The 20132-nt window shown below is 40.4% G+C and overlaps 1 protein-coding gene across 1 annotated transcript; it reads left to right on the forward strand.

The window, feature by feature from the left end:
- The first annotated feature begins 3119 nt into the window (after window positions 1-3119).
- Window positions 3120-4205, forward strand: LOC127232948 (speckle-type POZ protein-like). The gene has a single exon (XM_051199267.1). It carries the CDS (start codon window positions 3120-3122, stop codon window positions 4203-4205), a length of 1086 nt encoding a protein of 361 aa, XP_051055224.1.
- Window positions 4206-20132: the final 15927 nt, after the last annotated feature.

Here is a 20132-nt window from a genome sequence, read left to right on the forward strand (position 1 = left end):
TGCTTCTAGGTTAACTTTCTGTTTCTCCTCAGTAGTGAGAGTCCTGAGGAGTTGCTGGCCAGTCAGAGTCATGGAATTCGGGGAAAGGGGACTCTGAGGAGAGGTCCCCTGCATGTCCTCATGTCGTGGAGTCTGGGGCGCAGCAGGGGCCTGGGCCTGAGAAGGGGGAGGATCAGAGGAAAGAAGGTCAAGGTTTGAGTCAGGGGGGAGAATAGGAAGTTTCCGTGGAGCCTCCTTAAATTTAGACAGAACAGTGGCTGCTTAGTGAGTCATGGAGGCTCAGCTGCAGGTGCTACTCAGGTGACCTGGCTCATGGAGTGAGTGCAGCTGGGAGGAAGACTCACCTGCTGTTGCAGCCAGCCAGAACCTGTCTCTTTGGCTGCTCCCCCAGGGCAACATCGGGAGCCCCTAGCAGGGAGTAGTGCAGGAGGAAATGGGGATGGTCAAGTGGCTGTCTGAAGGGGCAGGGGATTTTGGGTGCAGAAGGGCAGGACCCAGGGAGATGAATCCTTCCAGGTGACGATGTAGGCGGGGGGGGGGGGGGGGGGGGGGGCATGAGGTCCAGTGTCAAAAACTCTGTCCTTGACCTGTAGAATTACAGAGAGATTGAAAGTACCGTCCCAAGGCCACCCAACGTTGAAGGTGGGCCATTTGGAACTTCAAAGTGTCTGCCACTCTTGTTTCTTAATAGTGACAGACTGATGAGTGGCTAGCTCCTTGACATTTTTTCAGTGATCTAAAGTGAGAGTCAAAGGAGTCCTTAGTTGCTGTTCCGTAGTGGACTGATGGTGTTAAACAAAGAAGAATAGAATAGTGCCCAAATGTAACTCTTTGGAAAGCTAAGCAACACTAAATGAACAAACACGTAATCTTTGTTTTTTCTATCTGCTCAGTCAGGCATGCTCTCAAACAATATTTCTCTATAGTGTGGACTAATGAATATCCTAAATCCCTCTCATGTCAATCACTCAGAATTATTCTCAGTAGTTCATATTCTCCCTCCTCCACTGGTGGGTTCTGTCCTCTTCAACATCAACCGTGCCATGATTATTCTGCTGGTCCTTAAGAGTGAGTGATAATTCTCATTTCCATGAAATACAGACTATATTCAACAGAAACTCTGGAGGAGGGGCTTTAGGATGGATCCTACTCTACAATGTGATGAGGAAAATGCTTTTTTCATGTCATCTCTCTCCAGCTATTCTTGTCTTGGAGATTCTAAGCCCAGAGCACAAGGAAATAAGTTCATTGATTCAATCAGCTCAGCCACATCCAGTCTGGTTCGCCTGTAAGTCTGGATGTAACACTACCTATCTTTCAGTAGAGGATAAATGAATCAATTGGCTTTGACTGTTTGATTTTTTTTCCCTTTTGTTTCCTGTGGTGTATTTATTGCAAGTTGCCACATAGTGACATAGGTGATTCCTCACCAGGTTGGTTCAGGGTCAGGATGGTGGGTACCCTATCCCAGAAATCACTCATTTGAAGGGATTGTACTTGTTAATTTCCAGACTCCACATTAGAAGATGCTCTTCAGTGACTGTTGAATATATTCTGCACTCTTTGCAAACCAGAATGCTCTTAGAATGTTAAGCCCAGCAGAGTAAGCCTGGAAGTTCAAAGATTAAAGAGGACAGAATTCAATAGTGAAGGATGAAGACTATGAGGAAATGAGAAGCTGAATCTAGGCAGTCAGCAGGAGGGAATTGAGAGGTATTTTAGATCTTCTCATAGTACACCCTTAAGTGTATCAGGAAGGATTAACTGAGAAAAAGGGGCAAGACTACCAAGGAAATTTGGTGGAGCCATGCCTGGGACTGTGAGTATGGATGGAATAAAAGGCAGGAAAGAAGACAATCATTTTCAGAGGGTCCTCCTGGCTCTGCTTAGTGCCCACCACCACAAAGGAATTCTTTCACTCCAACCGCCATATTGTCAACACTGAGAACCCCAAGGGAAGACAAGGGCCACTTCCTGGATAATGTTTATGGGGTGAATACATTGTTTTTCAGAGACAGGGTTTTTCTCAGTAAAGCACTGGTCGTCCCCGAAAAATCTGTGTATATCAGGCTGAGCTTGATCTCAAAGAGATCTGCCTGCCTCTGCCTTCGAAGTGCTGAGATTAAAGGTGTGTGGTGATAGGAAAAATTAAGAAAAGGAGAAGAGTAAATTACAACTCTTAGGCATGGGAACCATTTCTTTATTTATGAAAGGTTAACTCAGTCAAACAAAGTGCACTTGTGATGGTTATTCTTGGTTCCCAACTTGAACAGACCTGGAAATAACTAAAATTCTAAAATGGAGGGCAAAACTGTGAGAAATGTTTTGCATAAATTGGAGTAGGTAGATCCACTTGAAATACAGACTTTGGAGGGAGAAGACAAACATCTGATCAGGATCAAAAGAGCTGAAGACACACACCTTTAATCCAGATTTGAGGCTGGGAGACACACCCTAATTTGGGACACACCTACTGCTGGAAGCATATAAAATACTTGGAAGAAGAAAGCTGTTGCAGTCTGCCTGCTTGCACTCACCTTGCAGCAAGTCCATTCCAGCACTGACATTTGAGGATACTTCTTTGAATTCTAGCTTCTACTGAAGAGCAGCTGACAACAACAACTTCTGGACTGAGTAAGTACTGGATTCTTGGACTTTCTCTTCAAAGCTAACCACAGTGGGATTAGCAGGACTGTAGCCATAAGTCATTATAATGAGTCCCCTTTCTTCATATATGGAGAGATACAGTCTATATGTTCTGTTACTCTAGAGGACCCCAGTAGAGCATTTTTTCTTGTGAGTGTACAAAATATTCCAAACTATTCAAAAGTTGTGCATACTTCTCAAAACTAGTTACCTACTGATGTAAGATTCCATCTAGAAAATGGAATGATCTAATAGTCCCCAGTAGCCATGACTGTCTTCTGTGAAACTAATCTTGAAATCTGCATTGAAAATTTCAGAGATATCCAAGTTGCAGCCTCAGAGAACTTGTAACACATAGGAAACATAAACTAAAACTCTAAATCAAGTTTATTATTCTGTCCCAAGGGTGAAGAAAAAAATAAACCCCAGTTTGTTTTGGATCCAGTTTGAACTTCAAACTACCACTAGCAGAAATGGCAGGGGAGAGTATGGCCAAGGACTGGAACTTAGCACAAATCAACATTCAGAATTTCTGCTACAAATGGACCATCAGCAACTTCCATTTTTTCCTGGAGGAAATGCAGCGTCCCATTAAGAGCCCAAAGTTTTCAACAGGAGGCAATGACAAATGGTGTTTCAGAGTACACACTTTTGGCGTCGATCAAGAAAGCACAGATTACTTGTCAGTTTACCTAGTATTGATCAGTGCTCCAAAGAGTCATGTTTGGGCCAAGTTCCAGCTTTGGATCTTAAGTTCTGAAGGAGAGACAGTCTTTGGAATGAGGACCACAAGAGTACTTAAGTTCCTACCTGGATGCAAATGGGGATTTAAAAAGTTCATCCTTCGGGATTTCCTCTTGGATCATGAGTACTGGCTTCTCCCTGAAGATCAGCTCACTCTCTTCTGTAAGGTGACAGTGTTCCAAGACTCCTTCAGCATCTGTGACCAGATCGGGAAGCCACTAGGGATCCAGGTTCCAAAGTGCACGATGGCAGATGAGCTAGGAGAGCTGTGGGAGAATTCTCTATTCACAGACTGCAGCCTGGTGGTAGCTGGCCAGGAGTTCCATGCTCACAAGGCCATCTTAGCAGCTCGCTCTCCAGTTTTCAGAGCCATGTTTCAACATGACATGAAGGAGAATAGAACAAACCGCGTTGAGATCCATGATATGGAGCCGCAAGTCTTCCAGGCAATGATGGGCTTCCTTTACACTGGAAAGGCACCAGACCTCCACAGCATGGCAGATGCTTTGCTGGCAGCTGCTGACAAGTATGGCCTGGAGCGTTTGAAAGTCATGTGTGAGGATGTCCTCTGCAGGGACCTCTCCGTGGAGAATGCTGCCCACACTCTCTTCTTGGCTGACCTGTACAGTGCAGGGCAGCTGAAAACTCAAACACTGGATTTCATTACAGCTCATGCTTCAGAGGTCTCTGAGACCTCAAGCTGGAAGACAATGGTCCGCTCATATCCCTACTTTGTGGCTGAAGCATTCCCTTGCATGACTTTTGCACTGAGTCCTTTCCTGCATCCCTCCCTCAAATGTTTGAAGAGATACTAGGCCCTGTGAGCTGTGGCCTTCAGTTTTCTTCTAGGAATAGTAGCCAGTGTTGTTATGAAGGACACATGGGTAGACTATGGTGTCTGTGAAGCTTTCACAGTGAATCTTGGATAGCTCTGGATTAAACAGAACAGTAAATAAGTTGTAACTGGAACTGCAGAGTGGGATGGGGGATGGGAGATGGGGAAAAAGATGACTCAGGTGTACAATACCCCATCTCTACCCTGTTGCTCAACTGGTTTGAATTTTGTTCAATGACTTGAAAACTTAGATCATTTAGTTTAGTTGCTGGCCTTTAGCACATCCCCACAGTTTTCTTAGAGAAAGCTGTCTGGATTGAGGAATAGATATGATCAAGGTTTCAGATCCAAAGATAAAACAAACATGAATGTTTTTTTTCTTTTTACAAGAGAAAAGGAACAAAAAAAAAAGAGACATATTTATCTCCAAAGTCAGTGTGCAAAAGGAATTGTTGCTCTTGCAGAGGACCCCTTTTCAGTTCCCTGCACACACAGAGGACTTTTCAACCACCTGTCAATGGATATCCAGAGAATATGAAGTTCTCCTCTTGTCCTCATGGGCACCTCCATCTCTGTAGAAAATATTTAAATGAAGTATAAAATAAATAAAACATATTAATCATTTTATGATTCCAAAGGTGTTTCTGTTTGAAGAAGCCCATTTTAGTCTATCCAGGTCTGCTTAGCTATTTGTGCACCATCCTCCCTGTCACACATACAAAAGTCAATGAAATGTCAAATAAATAAAATTCTGCTGCACTCAGATTGGTGCTAATCCCAATCCACACTCTCCAGCAGCTGATGGGAGTACATACTGAAATGCAATGACAGACATAAGGCAGTGCTCAGAATCCCAGGGAAGAGAGAGAGGAAGGAATGTAGGAGACAAAGGGATCATAGACACCAGGAGAACAGAGCCCATAGAATCAACTCAATAGGACTCTAGGGCCTCACAGAGACCAAAGCGGAACTCACAGATCTTTTCTGGGTCTATACTATGTCCTCTGTACACATGCTGTGGTTATTATTTAAAATTTATTTTTTCTTATTTTACATATCAATCGCAGACACCTCTACCTCCCTCCCTTCCTCTCGCCCTCCTTCCCATGCCCCCCAACCATCCTCCCATCCCATTCTCCAACCCCACTCCACAGGGAGGGTGTTGCCTTCCAGGAGGTGTCAACAATATCTGTCAAGTCATTTGGAGTAGGGAAAATGTGCTCCCTCCTGGTTCCACTGTCAGAGGTCCCTTAGGCTGCCCAGGCCTTCTAACTGACACCCATGTTCAGGGGGTCTGAGTTGTTCCAATGCTGCATTCCCAGCTATCACTCTAGGGGCCCATTAGCTCCCCCTTGTTCAGGTCAGCTGTCTGTGTGGGTTTCTGTAGCCTGGTCCTGTCTTCCCTCTCTGCATCTGGATTCCAGTTTGGCTCGGTGTTTAGCTATGGATGTCGGTTTCTATTTCCATCAGCTACTAGATGAGGGCTCTATGATGGTGGATAAGTTATTCATCAATCTCATCAGGAAAAAGCTTTTATGGTAGCCTTTCCACTGTTGCTCAAATTGTTAATTGGGGTCAGTCTTGTAGGTCTCTGGACATTTCTCTAGAGTCAGTTTTCTCTTTAAACCTATAATGGATCCCTCTTTTATAATATCTTTCTCTCTCTCTCTCTTTTTCCTCTCGTCTATTCCTCCCCTGACTCAATCTTCCTAGTCCCATGTGCTTTCATCTCCTCCCCTTCTCTTTCTCCTAGCTCTCTCTCCACTCATTGCCCCCTCAACTCCCAATATGCTCAGGAGAGCTTGTTCCTTTCCCATTCTGTGAGGGGCCTTGTATGAATCTCTTTGGTTCCTCCTTGTGTCCCATTTTCTCTGGCAGTGTGAATTATGGGCTGGTGATCCTATATCTAAATATAAAATCCATATATGAGTGAGTACATACCATGTTCCTCTTTTTGTGACTGAGTTAGCACATTCAGGATGGTTTCTTCAAGTTCCATCTATTCGACTGTGAATTTCAAGATTTCATTGCCCCCCCAAATGAGTAGTATTGCATTGTGTAAATGTGCCACATCTTCTTTACCCATTTTTAAGTTGAAGGACATCTAGGTTGCTTCCAGGTTCTTGCTATTACAGATAATGTTGCTATGAACATAATTGAACAGATGTCTTTGTTTCATGGATATAGATCATTTGGGTATATGCCTAAGAGTTGGAATTCTGTCTGGGTCCTGTGGTAGACTGACTCCTATTTTCCTCAGGAACTGCCATACTGATCTCCAAAATGGCTGTACGAGTTTGCACTCTCACCAGCAGTGGAGGAGTGTTCCCCTTTCTGCACATCCTATCCAGCATAAGTTGTCATTGGTGTTGCTAATTTTAGCCATTCTGACAGGAGTAAGATGGTATCTCAGAGTCATTTGATTTGCATTTCTCTAATGGCTAAGGATGTTGAGCATTTTCTTAAGTATCTTTCAGCTTTTTTGATTTTCTCTATTGAAAATTCTATCTTCAGTTCTGTAGGGTTATTTGGTGTTTTGTTGACTAGTTTCTCGAGGTCTTTGTATATTTTGGAGATCAGCCCTCTGTCAGATGTAGGGTTGATGAAGATCTTTTCCAAGCCTGTGGGCTGTCATTTGGTTTTGTCAACTGGATCCTTTGCCTTACAGAAGCTTCTCAGTTTGAAGCGTTCTCATTTATTAATTGTCAATCTCAGTGTCTGTGCTACTGGAGTTATATTCAGAGAGCAGTCAGTCTCCTGTACCAACTTATTAAAGGGTACCTCCCACTTTGTCTTCTAAGAAGTTCACTGTGGCTGGATTTATGTTGAGGTCTTTGATTCATTTGGGCTTGAGTTTTGTGCGTGGCCATAGACATGGGTTGATCTGCAGTCTTCTACACACCATCATCCAGTTGTGCCAGCACCATTTGTGGAAGACACTTTCACATTCCATTGTATAATTTTATCTGTTTTGTCAAAAATCAGATGTTTGTAGATGTGGGGGTTAATATCAGGATTTTTGTTTCAATTCCATTTGTCTACCTGTCTATTTCTGTGCCAATACCAAGTTGTTTTCTACAGAAGAGCTTGAAATTCTGAGATTTTGATGGGGATTGCATTGAATCTGTAGATTGCTTTTGGAAGGATTGCCATTTTTACTACGTTTATTCTACCTATCCAAGAGCTTGGGAGATCTTTCCATTTCATGGTATCTTCTTTAAATTCTTTCTTTAAAGACACAAAGTTCTTGCTATATAGGTCTTTCACTTGTTTGGTAAGCATCACCCCAAAATAGTTTATGTTGTTTGTGGCTATTGTAATTTTCTGATTTATTGTTGTCTTATTGCTTTAGCTACAATTTCAAGCACAATATTGAAGAGATATGGAGAGAGAGAGAGAGAAAGAGAGAGCCTTGTCTTGTTTCTGATTTTGAAAGAACCACCTTAAGCTTCTCTCCATTCAGTTTGATGTTGGCTATTGGTTTACTGTATATCGCTTTTCCTATGTTTAGGCATGTTCCTGTTATGGTTTTATTATGTTTAGGTATGATACTGTTATCCCTGATCTCTCCAAGACCTTTATCATGAAAGGATGTTGAATTTTGTCAAAGGCTTTTTCAGCCTCTAGTGAGATGTTCATTTGGTTTTTCTTTTTCAGTTTGTTTATATGGTGGATCATGTTGATAGATTTTTGTATGTTAAACCATCTCTGAAACCCAGGGATGAAACCTACTTGGTCATGGCAGATGATTTCTCCAATGTGTTCTTGGATTCGATTTGCCAGTATTTTATTGGGTATTTTTGCATCAAAGTTCATGAGGGATATTGCTGTGTATTTCTCTTTCGTAGTTGTGTCTTTGTGTGGCTTGGGTACTAAGGTAATTGTAACCTCCTAAAAAGAGTTTGGTAATGAACCTTCTGCTTTTAGTGTGTATAAAAAATTGAGGAGTCTGGACATTAGCTCTTCTTTGAATTTCTGGTAGAATTCTGAACTGAAGCCATCTGGCCTTGGGCTTTTTTTTTTTTTTTTTTTTTTTTTTTTTGGTTGGGAGTATTTTGATGACAGCATCTATTTCATTAGTGGTTATAAGTCTATTTAAGTTGCTTATCTGTTCTTGATTTAATTTTGGTGAGTGACAGTTATCCAGAACTGTGTCCATTTCCCTTGAATTTTCAAATTTTGTGGAGTACAGGTTTTTAAAGTATGACCTGATAATTGTCTACATTTCCTCAGTGTCTGCTGTTATATCTCCCTTTTTGTTTCTGATTTTGTTAATTTGCATGTTCTCTCTCTGCTTTTTCATTAGTTTGGATAAAGGATTGCCTATCTTGTGGATTTTCTCAAAAAAACAACTCTTTTTTGCATTGATTTTATTTTTGTATTGTTTTCCTGGTTTCTACTTTATTCATTTCAGCCCTCAAATTGATTATTTCCTGGTGACTATTCTTCCAGGGTAAGTTTGCTTCTTTTGGTTCTAAGGTTTTCAGTTTTGCTGCTAATTCTCTAATGTGTTTATCCTCCGTTTTCTCATATGGGCACTTAGTGCAATGAACTTCCCTCGTAACACTGCTTTCAAGATGTCCCATAACTTTGGGTATGTTGTGTCCTCATTCTCATTGAATTTTAGGAAGTCCTTAATTTCTTTCTTTGGCCCAGGTATGGTGTAAGTGCAAATTTTTCAGTTTCCATGGATTTTAGGGTGTCTGCGATTTGTGTTGTTGTTGAATTCCAACTTTAAAACCTGATGATTTCATAAGATACAGGGGACTGTTCCAATTTTTTCTATCTGTTGAGGTTTGTTATGTCGCCTAGTATGTGGTTGGTTTTAGAGAAGGTGCTATGTGGAGCAGAGAAGAAGGTATATTCTTTTGTGTTTGGATGGAATGTTCTATAGATGTCTATTAAACCCAACTGAGATGTAACTTCTGTTAGTTCTTTTGTTTCTTTGTTAAGTTCCTGCCTGGTGGTCCCATCTAGTGGTGAGAGTGGCATGTTGAAGTCTCCCACTATAAGTGTGTGAGGTTTTATGTGAGGTTTGAGTTTTAGTAGTGTTCCTTTTCCAAATGTGGGTGCCTTTGTATTTGGGGCATAGATGTTCAGAATTGAGACTTTGTGCTGATGGATTTCTCCTGCGATGAATGCCAAATGACCGTCTTCATCTCTTTTGATTAATTTTGGTTGGAAGTCTAACTTGTTAGATAATAGGATAGCTATACCTGCTTGCTTCTTGGGTTCATTTGATTGGAAGATCCCAGCCCTTTACCCTGAGGCAATGTCTATCTTTGAAGCTTAGACGTGTTTCTTGTATGCAGCAGAAGGATGTATTCTGTCTTCGTATCCACTCTGTTAGCCTGTGTTTTTTTTATATGCTCATTAAGACCATTAATGTTGAGGGAGAGTAAGGACCATTGATTGTTAATACTTGTTTGTTTTAGATTTGTTGTTGGCAGTGGTATTGTGAATATATTTGCCCTGCTTTACCCTTGGGTTTTGATGAAGTTGGATTATCTATTGCCTTTGTCTTTGTGAGTGTAGTTAATTTCCATTAGTTGAAGTTTTCCTTCCAGAACTTTATGTATAGCTGGATTTTAAATAGGTATTCTGACAATCTGGCTTTGTCATTAAATATCTTGTTTTTTCCATCTGTAGTGATTGAAAATTTTGCTGTCTATAGTAGCCTGGGCTGGTATCCATGGACTCTTAGTACTTGTAGGACATCTATCCAGGACCTTCTGGCCTTGAGAGTTTCCATGGATAAATCAGGTATGATTTTGATAGTTCTTCCTTTATATACTACCAGCCCATTTTCCTTCGCTGCTTTTAATATTCTTTCTTTATTCTGTATGTTAGCTGTTTTGATTATTATATGCCGAGGGGTCTTTTTTCTTTGATCCAGTCTATTTGGTGTTTGGTATGCTTCTTGTACTTTCATGGGCATGTCCTTCTTCAGATTGGGAAAGATTTCCTCTATGATTTTGTTGAATATGTTTCCTGCACCTTTGGGCTTGGCTTTTTCTCCTTCCTCTATGCCTATTGTTCTTAGGTTTGGTCTTTTCACAGTGTCCCACATTTCCTGGATGTTTTGTGTTAAGGATTTGTTGGATTTATGATTTTCTTTGGTTGATAAATGTATTTCCTCTAGTTTATCTTCAGTGCATGAAATTGTCTCTTCCAACTCTTGTATTCTGCTGGTTATGCTTCTGTCCGTAGTTCCCAATCGTTTGCTTAGTTTTTCTATTTCCAGCATTCCTTCAGTTTGTGTTTTCTTTGTTGTCTCTATTTCAGTTTTCAAGTCTTGGACTGTTTCCTTCACCTGTTTAATTGATTTTTCTTGGCTTTCTGTACTTTCTTCAAGAGATTTATTAATTTCTTCCAATTTTTGTTTGTTTTTTCTTACATTTTTTAATGGATTTTCTCAAATCATCTTTGAGGCCCTCTATCATTTTTATGAAGATATTTTTTTTAAGTCATTCTCTTCTGCTTCATCTACTTTGGGGTGTTCAGGTCTAGTTTGTGTAGATTCCCTAGTTTCTGGTGGTAACATGCTTGTCTTTCTATTGTTAGGTGTTTTCTTGTATTGCCTCTTCCCATTGCTTCTTCCAGTAGGTGCAGGTAGGGGTCTCTCTCTCTCTCTCTCTCTCTCTCTCTCTCTCTCTCTCTCTCTCTCTCTGCTACTTCCCCAGTGGGCTTAGGTGGGTCAGAAGTTTGATGTGGGTAGCTCTGGGTGGTCCAAGCTCTCTAGGAGGTCTCTCCTCAGGTAGGGGTTGGGCGATGGTGGTCATAGCTCAGGCTCCAGCAGAGGCCTGGCGATGGGTGTCAAAGATCCAGCAGGCAGGTTCTCAGGATGGTCCTTTGGGGATATGCAGATCTCTTGGAGGATCCCGGAACTCCAGCAGAGGACCTGTAGTGGGAGTCAGATATCAGGCAGGTGGCAATTTCTGGGAGGGGCCTGGCAATATGGTCAATGATCAGGCAGTCCCATGCTGTGGTTATTTAGCTTGTTTGTTTTGTGGGACTCCTAGCGGTGGCAGTGTGGGGATCCTGTTACTTCTTTGTCTGACTTGGGAACCTTGTCTTCCTTCTGGGTTGGCTCCTCCAGCATTGACATAAGGGTATGTGCTAACTCCTATTGCATCTTCATATGATGTGTTCAGTTGATATCCCCAGAAGGCCTGCTCTTTTTTTGAAGGGAAACAGGAGTAACTACATCATATATCTGTGTAGAGTGAAGGGAGAGAAGAGTGTCAGTGAAAGACAAATGAAATGCAAAAAAGGAAAAAATAAAGAAAATCTGGGAAGACTTTTGAAGAAGTGTTTGAATAGACCTGTAAAGAAACAATAATGTGAAGATCCCTGTGTCCCATGTAAATGCCCATTCAATTTGATGTTGGCTGTTGGTTTGCTATATATTGCTCTTATTATGTTTAGCTCTGTTCCTGTTATCCCTGATCTCTCCAAGACCTTTATCATGAAAGGTATTGAATTTTGTCAAAGGCTTTTTCAGCATCTAGGGAGATGATCATATGGATTTTCTTTTTCAGTTTGTTTATATGGTGGATCACGTTGATAGATTTTCATATGTTAAACAATCCCTGCAATCCAGGGATGAAGCCTACTTGGTCATGATGGATGATTTCTCTGATGTATTCTTGGATTCGGTTTGCCAGTATTTTATTGAGTTTTTCTGCATCGATGTTCATCAGGGATACTGGTGTGTCGTTTTCTTTCTTAGTTGTGTCTTTGTGAAGCTTGGGTACCAAGGTTATTGTGGCCTTGTAGAAAGAGTTTGGTAATGAAACTTCTGTTTCTATTGTGTGGAACAATTTGAGGAGTATTGGTATTAGTTCTTCCTTGAATTTCTGGTAGAATTCTGCACTGTAGCCATCTAGCTCTGGGCTTTTTTTGGTTGGAAGGTTTTTGATGACTGCTTCTACTATTTCATTGCAGGTTATAGGTCTATTTAAGTTGTCTGTTCTTAATTTTGGTAAGTGATAGTTATCCAGAAATTTGTCCATTTCCTTTGAACTTTCCAATTTTGTGGAGTACAGGTTTTCAAAGTATGACCTGAAATAAAGAAAACCTGGGAAGACCTTTGAGGAAGTATTTGAATAGACCTGTAAAGAAATAAAAAAAAAAAAAAGTGAAGATCTCTGTGTTCCATGTAAATGCCCATGAAAAGGTAACTTCAGTAGAGGATTTCAGTATCAATCACACCTTCTGTGGACAGTCAGCCTCTTTCCAAAGCCATGCTTGTTATTGTTTGATGGGTCCATGCTCAATGTAGCCATGCTAGCTGAGATGGGGGATATCCATGTGTACAATAACATGGCATCTAGTCATGGAGACTCACCTGATTACAGCTGCTGCTGAATGCAAAATCTGAAAACAATAGAGACCAATATAGAGCCCAAGAGATGTGACCTTTTTCACGCTTATCAGCATACAACTTGGTGACAGGATGAGTGTAATGGACCACTTTAGCTGCAGAAGGGACAACATTTGTTCTTACTGGAATAAATATTTTTTCTAGTTATGGATTTGCCTTTTTTGCACGCAATGATTTAGCAAATGTATCACACAAGGACTACTAGAATGTCTTGTCAAACATCATGGTATTCCACACAGTATACCTTCTGTTCACGGCACTAAATTTACAGAGAGCTGCAACTACCTCACACATCTTGTAGTTTGCTGGTCTTACTGTGTTCACTAACATTGTGAAGCAGCTGGCATGACAGGGAGATGGAATGACAGGATGGCTTAGCTTTCTCCATAGCACAGATCCATGGGTCCTGTCACCGAGTGGTAGAAAAGGGAATAGTGTCCCCCTCTGTCAACACAGCAACCTTGTGGGGGAAAAAAGTTTGCTTCCTAGTCCCATGACATTAATAAGTTTTACAGCCAAGTTAGTTTTGGTTCCACGATGACTGTTGGTTTGAGGTCAGTACTCCTGACTGAATCCACAACAAACCTTCCTATTGAACTGAATCTCAGAGTTCTCCTTGGCCACTTTGAGCTTCTGATGTCTTTAATACAACAGGACGAGAAGGAAATAAAAGTGTAAGGAGGAGAGATTGATCAAGGTAACCATCAGGAATTTGGATTGCTCCTCCACAATAGTGGTAAGAAAATTTATGGCTGTTGGCCAGGAAGTAATTTAGGATTATCTTGGTGCCACATGGTCCAATGATTAAAGGTGATGAGAGACTACCCCAGCCTACTCCAGGCAGATGACAAAAAATACAAACACACCAGAAATGAAGACATATATCAGAACTCCAAGTAAAGATCCAAGAGGGGTAGTGTTATACCAACTGAGGAGTGTAAATACCACCAACCCAAATAGTCATATTGTAACTAAATAAGCTTTACTTTTGCCATGATACGTTTTCTCACTAATCCCAGTTTTGAGAGGGTAGCCAGGAGCATAGGAGAAGTGAGATTTTTGTATAGACCAAAAATGCAAGGCTAGGTGTTTACAAAGGGTTGAGGTGGAAGGTTGAATTTGGCTGAACTTTCTCTATAGGAGCAAATGAGAAATAATGTTGAGATTATGCCTGACTGAGTTGATGGAGTATTACCTGTCAATTTACTTAGTGTTGCTCAGCTGTCTAAAGAGTCACTTTTGGGTAAAGACCCTGGCCTCACAATGGCCCTGGACCTAGACATAGACTGGCAGCAGTTAGATACCAGATGTCTCCATGGACCCAGGTGGCAGCACAGGTATCTTTGAGTGCATGGCCCCTGTATGTAGATTTGAGTCTTCCATTCAATTTATGCCAATACCATTGTCTTTTATTACTTCTATTACATCTTTGAAATACAATTTGAGTCAAGAATGGTGAGACCTACAGAGGTTCTTTGATTGTTCAGGAACGTTTTAGCTATCCAGGGATATTGAGGAATATTATTTTAAAATCCATTACTTTTGTTTATATTGCATTTGTTTAACTCTATGTAGCTGTTACTGTACCTGTCTAAAACAGCTGATGGTCTAATGAAAATTCAACAGTGAGATAGGAGAGAAATAGGTAGGGTTGGCAGGCACAGAGGATAAATAAAAGAAGAAAACTGAGTTTAGGAGAAAGAAAACAAGGAGAGACGATTCTAGGAACCAGCTACTCAGTTGCCACAGAGTAAGAGGGGGGAAAATCAGATAAGCAGAAGTAAGAAAAGATTAAAGATAAAAGTCCAGAGGTAGGTGGAAAATTTAAGTTAAGAAATGCTGGCTAGAAATAAGCCAAGCCAAGGCTGGGCATTTATAAGAAAGAATAAATCTTGGTGTGTGATTTATTTGGTAGTTATGTGGCAGGTACCTCCCCCCAGGACACAAGAGCAAAAAGAGTAAAGACAAACATCACAGGGCTTTCTGTAATTCCATATGAAGCTGATAGTTGTCCTTAAAAGATAAGTAAAGAATTATGTTGAAGACTTTGACTTGGCAATGTAGATTATATATTTTCTTTCACACTGAAAAGCCCTCCAAATAGAATTAATCATTCACATAACACATGCACATCAATTAAAAAATAAAACTTTACATTCTTAATTTCTTTTAAACTATATATTTTATGGGTCTCCCCAAGCATGTGGCTTAAAAATTCTCAATCACTATAGATGGAGAAAACAAGATATTCAATGACAAAGCCAGATTTTCACAATACATATCCATAAATATAGCCCTACAGAAAGTTCTAGAAGGAAAACTCCAACCCAAGTATGTTACCTACACTCACAAAGGCATAGGCAATAGATAATCCCACTTTACTAAAAGCCAAAGGATAAAACGGGCAAATATATTCACAATACCACCGCCAACAACAAATCTAAAGTAAACAAGAATTAACAATCAATGGTGCTTACTTTCCCTCAACATTAATGATCGTAACTCGCCAATATAAAGACACAGGCTAACAGAATTGATATGAAGAAAGAAACACAGCTAAGCTTCAAAGATAGACATTACCTCAGGATAAAGGGTTGGGAAAAGGTCTTCCAATCAAATGGACTCAAGACTCAAGCAGGTATGATATCCTAATATCTATCAAGTTAGACTTCAAACCACAATCAAAAGAGATGAAGAAGATCATTTCATATTCATCACAGGATTAATCCATCAGTACAAAATCTCACTTCTGAACATCTATGCCCCAAATACAAAGGCACCTACATTCATAAAAGAAATACTACTAAAACTTAAAGTTCACATAAAACCTCACACACTCATAGTGGAAAACCTCAACACCCCACTCTCACCACTACACAGGACCACCAGGGAGAAACTTAAGAAGGAAACAAAAGATCTAACTAAAGTTATGTCCCAACTGGGTTTAACAGACATCTATAGAATATTTCTTCCAAACACAAAAGAATATACCTTCTTCACAGCTCCACATACACCCTTCTCTAAAATCCACCACATACTCAGCAACATAGCAAATCTCAACAGATTAAAAAAAATTGGAATAGCCCTCTGTATTTTATCAGACCATCATGATTTAAAGTTGAAATTCAACAACAAAACTGCAGAAACCCTACAAATTTATGGAAACTGAACAATGTGCAATTGCACCATTCTTGGATCAAGGAAGAAAAAAAGACATGAAAGACTTCCTAGAATTCAAGGAGAATGAAGACACAGCATACCAAAACTTCCGGGACATGTTGAAAGCAGTGCTATGAGGAAAGTTCATTGCACTCAGTGCCCACATGAAGAAACGATAATAAACACAATAGGGAATTAACAGCACAACTGAAAGCTCTAGAACAAAAAGAAGAAACTCACCCTGGAGGTGTAGACACTAGGAAATAATCAATTAGAGGGCAGAAATCAATAAGTAGAGACTAGTAATACAATACAAATAATCAATGTAACACAGAGTTAATTCTTTGGGGAAATCAACAAGATAGACAAACCTTTATCCAAACTACCCAAAAAAGCAGAGAGAATATACAAATCAATAAAATCAGAAATGATAAGGGTGACATAACAACGGACACTGAGTACGTCCCCATCAAAATCCCAGCACAATTCTTCACTGACCTTGAAAGGATAATAATCAACTTTATGTGGAAAAACAAAAGACCCAGGATAGCCAAAACAACCCTGTACAGTAAAGGAACTGCAATATGCATCACCATCCCCAACTTCAAGCTCTAACTATAGAGCTATAGTACTAAAAACAGCTTGGTATTGGCACAAAAATAGACAGGTAGACCAATGGAATTGAATTAAAAAATCCTGATATTAACCCACACACCTACAAACACCTGATTTTTGACAAAACAGGTACAAGTATACAATGGAAGGAGGAAAGTATCTTCAACAAATGGTGCTGGCACAACTGGATGGTGGTGTGTAGAAGATTGCAGATAGACCCATGTCTGTCACCATGCACAAAACTTAAGTTCAAATGGTTCAAAGACCTAAACGTAAATCCAGACTCACTGACCCTCTTAGAAGAGAAAGTGGGAGGTACCCTTGAACAAGGTACAGAGGTACAGAGGACTGCTTCCTGAACGTAACACCAGTAGCACAGACACTGAGATCGACAATTAATAAATGGGACCTCCTGAAACTGAGAAGCTTCTAGGAGACAAAAGACACAGTTGATAAGGACAAATGGCAGCCCTCAGACTGGGAAAAAAATACTTCACCAACCCCACATTCGACAGAGGGCTAATCTCCAAAATACAAAAAGAACTCAAGAAACTAGTCACCAAAACACCAAATAACCCTATTAAAACGTGGGGTACAGAATTGAATAGAGAATTCTCAATAGAGGAATCTAAAATGGCAGAAAGACTATTAAGAAAGTACTCAACATCCTTAGCCATCAGATAAATGCAAATCAAACAACTCTGAGATACCATCTTACTCCTGTCAGAATGGCTAGAATTAGCAACACCAATGACAACTCATGCTGGAGAGGATGTGGAGGGAGGGGAACACTTCTCCACTGCTGGTGGGAGTGCAAACTTGTACAGCCATTTTGGAGATCAGTATGGTGATTCCTCGGGAAAATGGGAATCAGTCTACCACAGGACCTGGCAATTCCACTCTTAGGCATATACCCAACCAAATGATCCACATCCATGCAACAAAGACATCTTTTTAACTATGTTCCTAGCAACATTATCTGTAATAGCAAGAACATGGAATCAACTGAGATGCCCCTCAAATGAAGAATGGATAAAGATGTGGGACATTTACACAATGAAATACTATTCAGCAGAGAAAAACAATGGAATCTTGAAATTCACTAGCAAGTGGATGGAACTTGAAGAAACCATCCTGAAATAGGTATCCCAGTCACAAAAAGAGGAACATGGTATGTACTCACTCATATATGGATTTTATATTTAGATAAATGATCACCAGCCTATAATTCACACTGCCAGAGAAACTAGGGTACAAGGAGGAAGCTAAGAGATTCATACAAGGTCCCTTACAGAAGGGGAAAGGGCCAAGACATCTTGAGCATATTGGGAGTCGTTGGGTTGGGGGAGAGGGTGGCAGTGAGTGGAGAGAGAGTTAGGAGAAAGAAAAGGGGAGGAGAGGAGAATGTGTGGTACCAGGAAGATTTATTTGGGGGATGAATAGATAAGAGCAAAAAAAGAGATACCATAGTAGAGTGAGTTATTATAGGTTTGAAGAGAAAACTGACTCTAGAGAAATGTCCAGAGACTTACAAGGATGACCCCAACTAACAATCTGAGCAACAGTGTAGAGGCTACCTTAAATGCCATTCCCTGATAACGAGATTGATAGCTACCTTATATGCCATCCTAGAGCCCTCATCTTGTAGCTGATGGAAATAGAAGCAGACACCCACAGCTAAATACTGAGCTGAACTCTTGGAATACAGTTGCAGAGAGGGAGGAGTTATAAGAAAAGGTGTCAATACCAGGCTACAGAAACCCACAGAGACAGCTGACCTGAACAAGGGGGAGCTCATGGACCCCCAGACTGATAGCTGGGAAACCAACATTGTACTGACGACTAAGACCCCCTGAACATGGGTCTCAGTTAGGCCTGGGCAGTCTAATGGACTTCTTACAGTGGAACCAGGATGTATCCCTTGTGCCCAAAGTACTTTAGGAGCACATTCCCCATGGAATGACACTCCCTTAGCCTAGAGGCAGGAGAGAGGGCCTATACCCTATTTCAAATGACTTGACAGATTTTGATGATCCTGGTAGGCATCACCCTCCCTTTGGAGTGGGTCGAGAATGGGACGGGATGGAGCATCAGGGGGCATGGGAGGGAGGGAGAGAAAACTGGGATCAATATGTAAAATAAGAAGAAGTATACACATACACACACATGACATGCAGGCTAACAATGAATATGAAGACAATCCATTCTTCTGCTGCACACACACACACACACACACACACACCACTACCACAAAGATAGATGCTACCTCAGAGTAAAGTGTTTGGAAAAGATTTTCCAATCAAACAATCAAATGGACCCAAGGTATAAGCAAGTGTAGCTATATCTAACAAATTAGACTTCAAACTAAAATCAATCAAAATGTATGAAGAAGGTCATTTCTTATTCATCACAGGAAAAATCCATCAGGATGAAGTCTGAATTCTAAACATCTATGTCCCAACACAAGGCACCCACATTGGTAAAAGAAACATTACTAAAATCAAAATCTCACATAAAACCTCATACACTTAGAGTGGGAGACTTCAGCACCCAATTGTCACCACTAGAAAGGATAACAAAATAGAATCTTAACAAAGAAACAAAGGAACTAATAAAAGTTATGACCCAATTAAGCTTAACAATCGTCTATAGAACATTCCATCCAAACATAAAAGAATAATCCTTTGTCTAAGTGCCACATGGAACCTTCTATAAAATGGACCACATACTTGGCAACATAGCAAGCCTTAACAGATACAAAAAATAAAAAATATTGGAACACCCCCTCTATCTTATTGGATCACCACATTTTAAAGTTAGAATTCAAAAACAACACAAATTACAGAAACCCTACAAACTCATGGAAATTGAGCAACACACAATTCTACCATTCCTGGGTCATCAAAGAAATAAAGAAATTAAAGACTTCCTAGAATTCAATGAGAATGAAAACACAAAATACCCAAACTTGGAAAGCTGTGGTAAGAGGAAAGTTCATAGCACTAAGTGCCCACGTGAAGAAACTGGAGAATAAACACAATAGGGAATTAACAGCACAACTGAAAGCTCTAGAGCAAAAAAAAAAAAAAAAAAAAAAAAAAAAAAAAAAAAAAAGAAAGAAAAAAAAGAAAACTCACCTCAGAGGAGTAGAGGCCAGGAAATAACAAAACTGAGGGCTGAAATCAATAAAGTAGAAACAAAGAAAACAAGATAAAGAATAAATGAAACAAAGAGTTTGTTCTTTGAGAATATTGATAAGATAGACAAACCTCTATCCGAACTAACTAAAAGGCAGAGAGAGAGAGAGAGAGAGAGAGAGAGAGAGAGAGAGAGAGAGAGAGAGAGAATGAAAATGAACAAAACCAGAAGTCGTTCAGTTTTTTAAAATGTGCTGGATACCTTTCCAGAAGACTGGCATCCAATGCTCTGCATTCACAGGACAGCTGACATCATCAGTAAGTCCAGTTATCCAAGGCATCCAAAAGCCTCTTCTGCCTCTGACATCACCATAGGCTCCTGGTGCACAGGAGCTAACCATTAGCAGGGATACATACCTATGCATAACCGTCTCCATGATGGAAGTACCATGCAAGGTGTAAAACCCAGCCCTTGTACACAAAATAGGAACCCCTGACATAACTAAAACAAAGGCTTAACCCACCAAAGTCCATGGCTCTGTGAATATCTCTACATGTTCAAACCTTGCTTGAAATATACTAACATTTTGGCTTTTGAAGTGCCACTTCC

This window comes from Phodopus roborovskii, unplaced genomic scaffold (genome assembly GCF_943737965.1).
Source record: "Phodopus roborovskii unplaced genomic scaffold, PHOROB, whole genome shotgun sequence".
Taxonomy (NCBI): domain Eukaryota; kingdom Metazoa; phylum Chordata; class Mammalia; order Rodentia; family Cricetidae; genus Phodopus; species Phodopus roborovskii.

What these genes read in the sequence shown, in the direction of transcription:
- LOC127232948 (XM_051199267.1), top strand. Translation starts at nt 3,120, where the DNA reads ATGGCAGGGGAGAGTATGGCCAAGGACTGGAACTTAGCACAAATCAAC.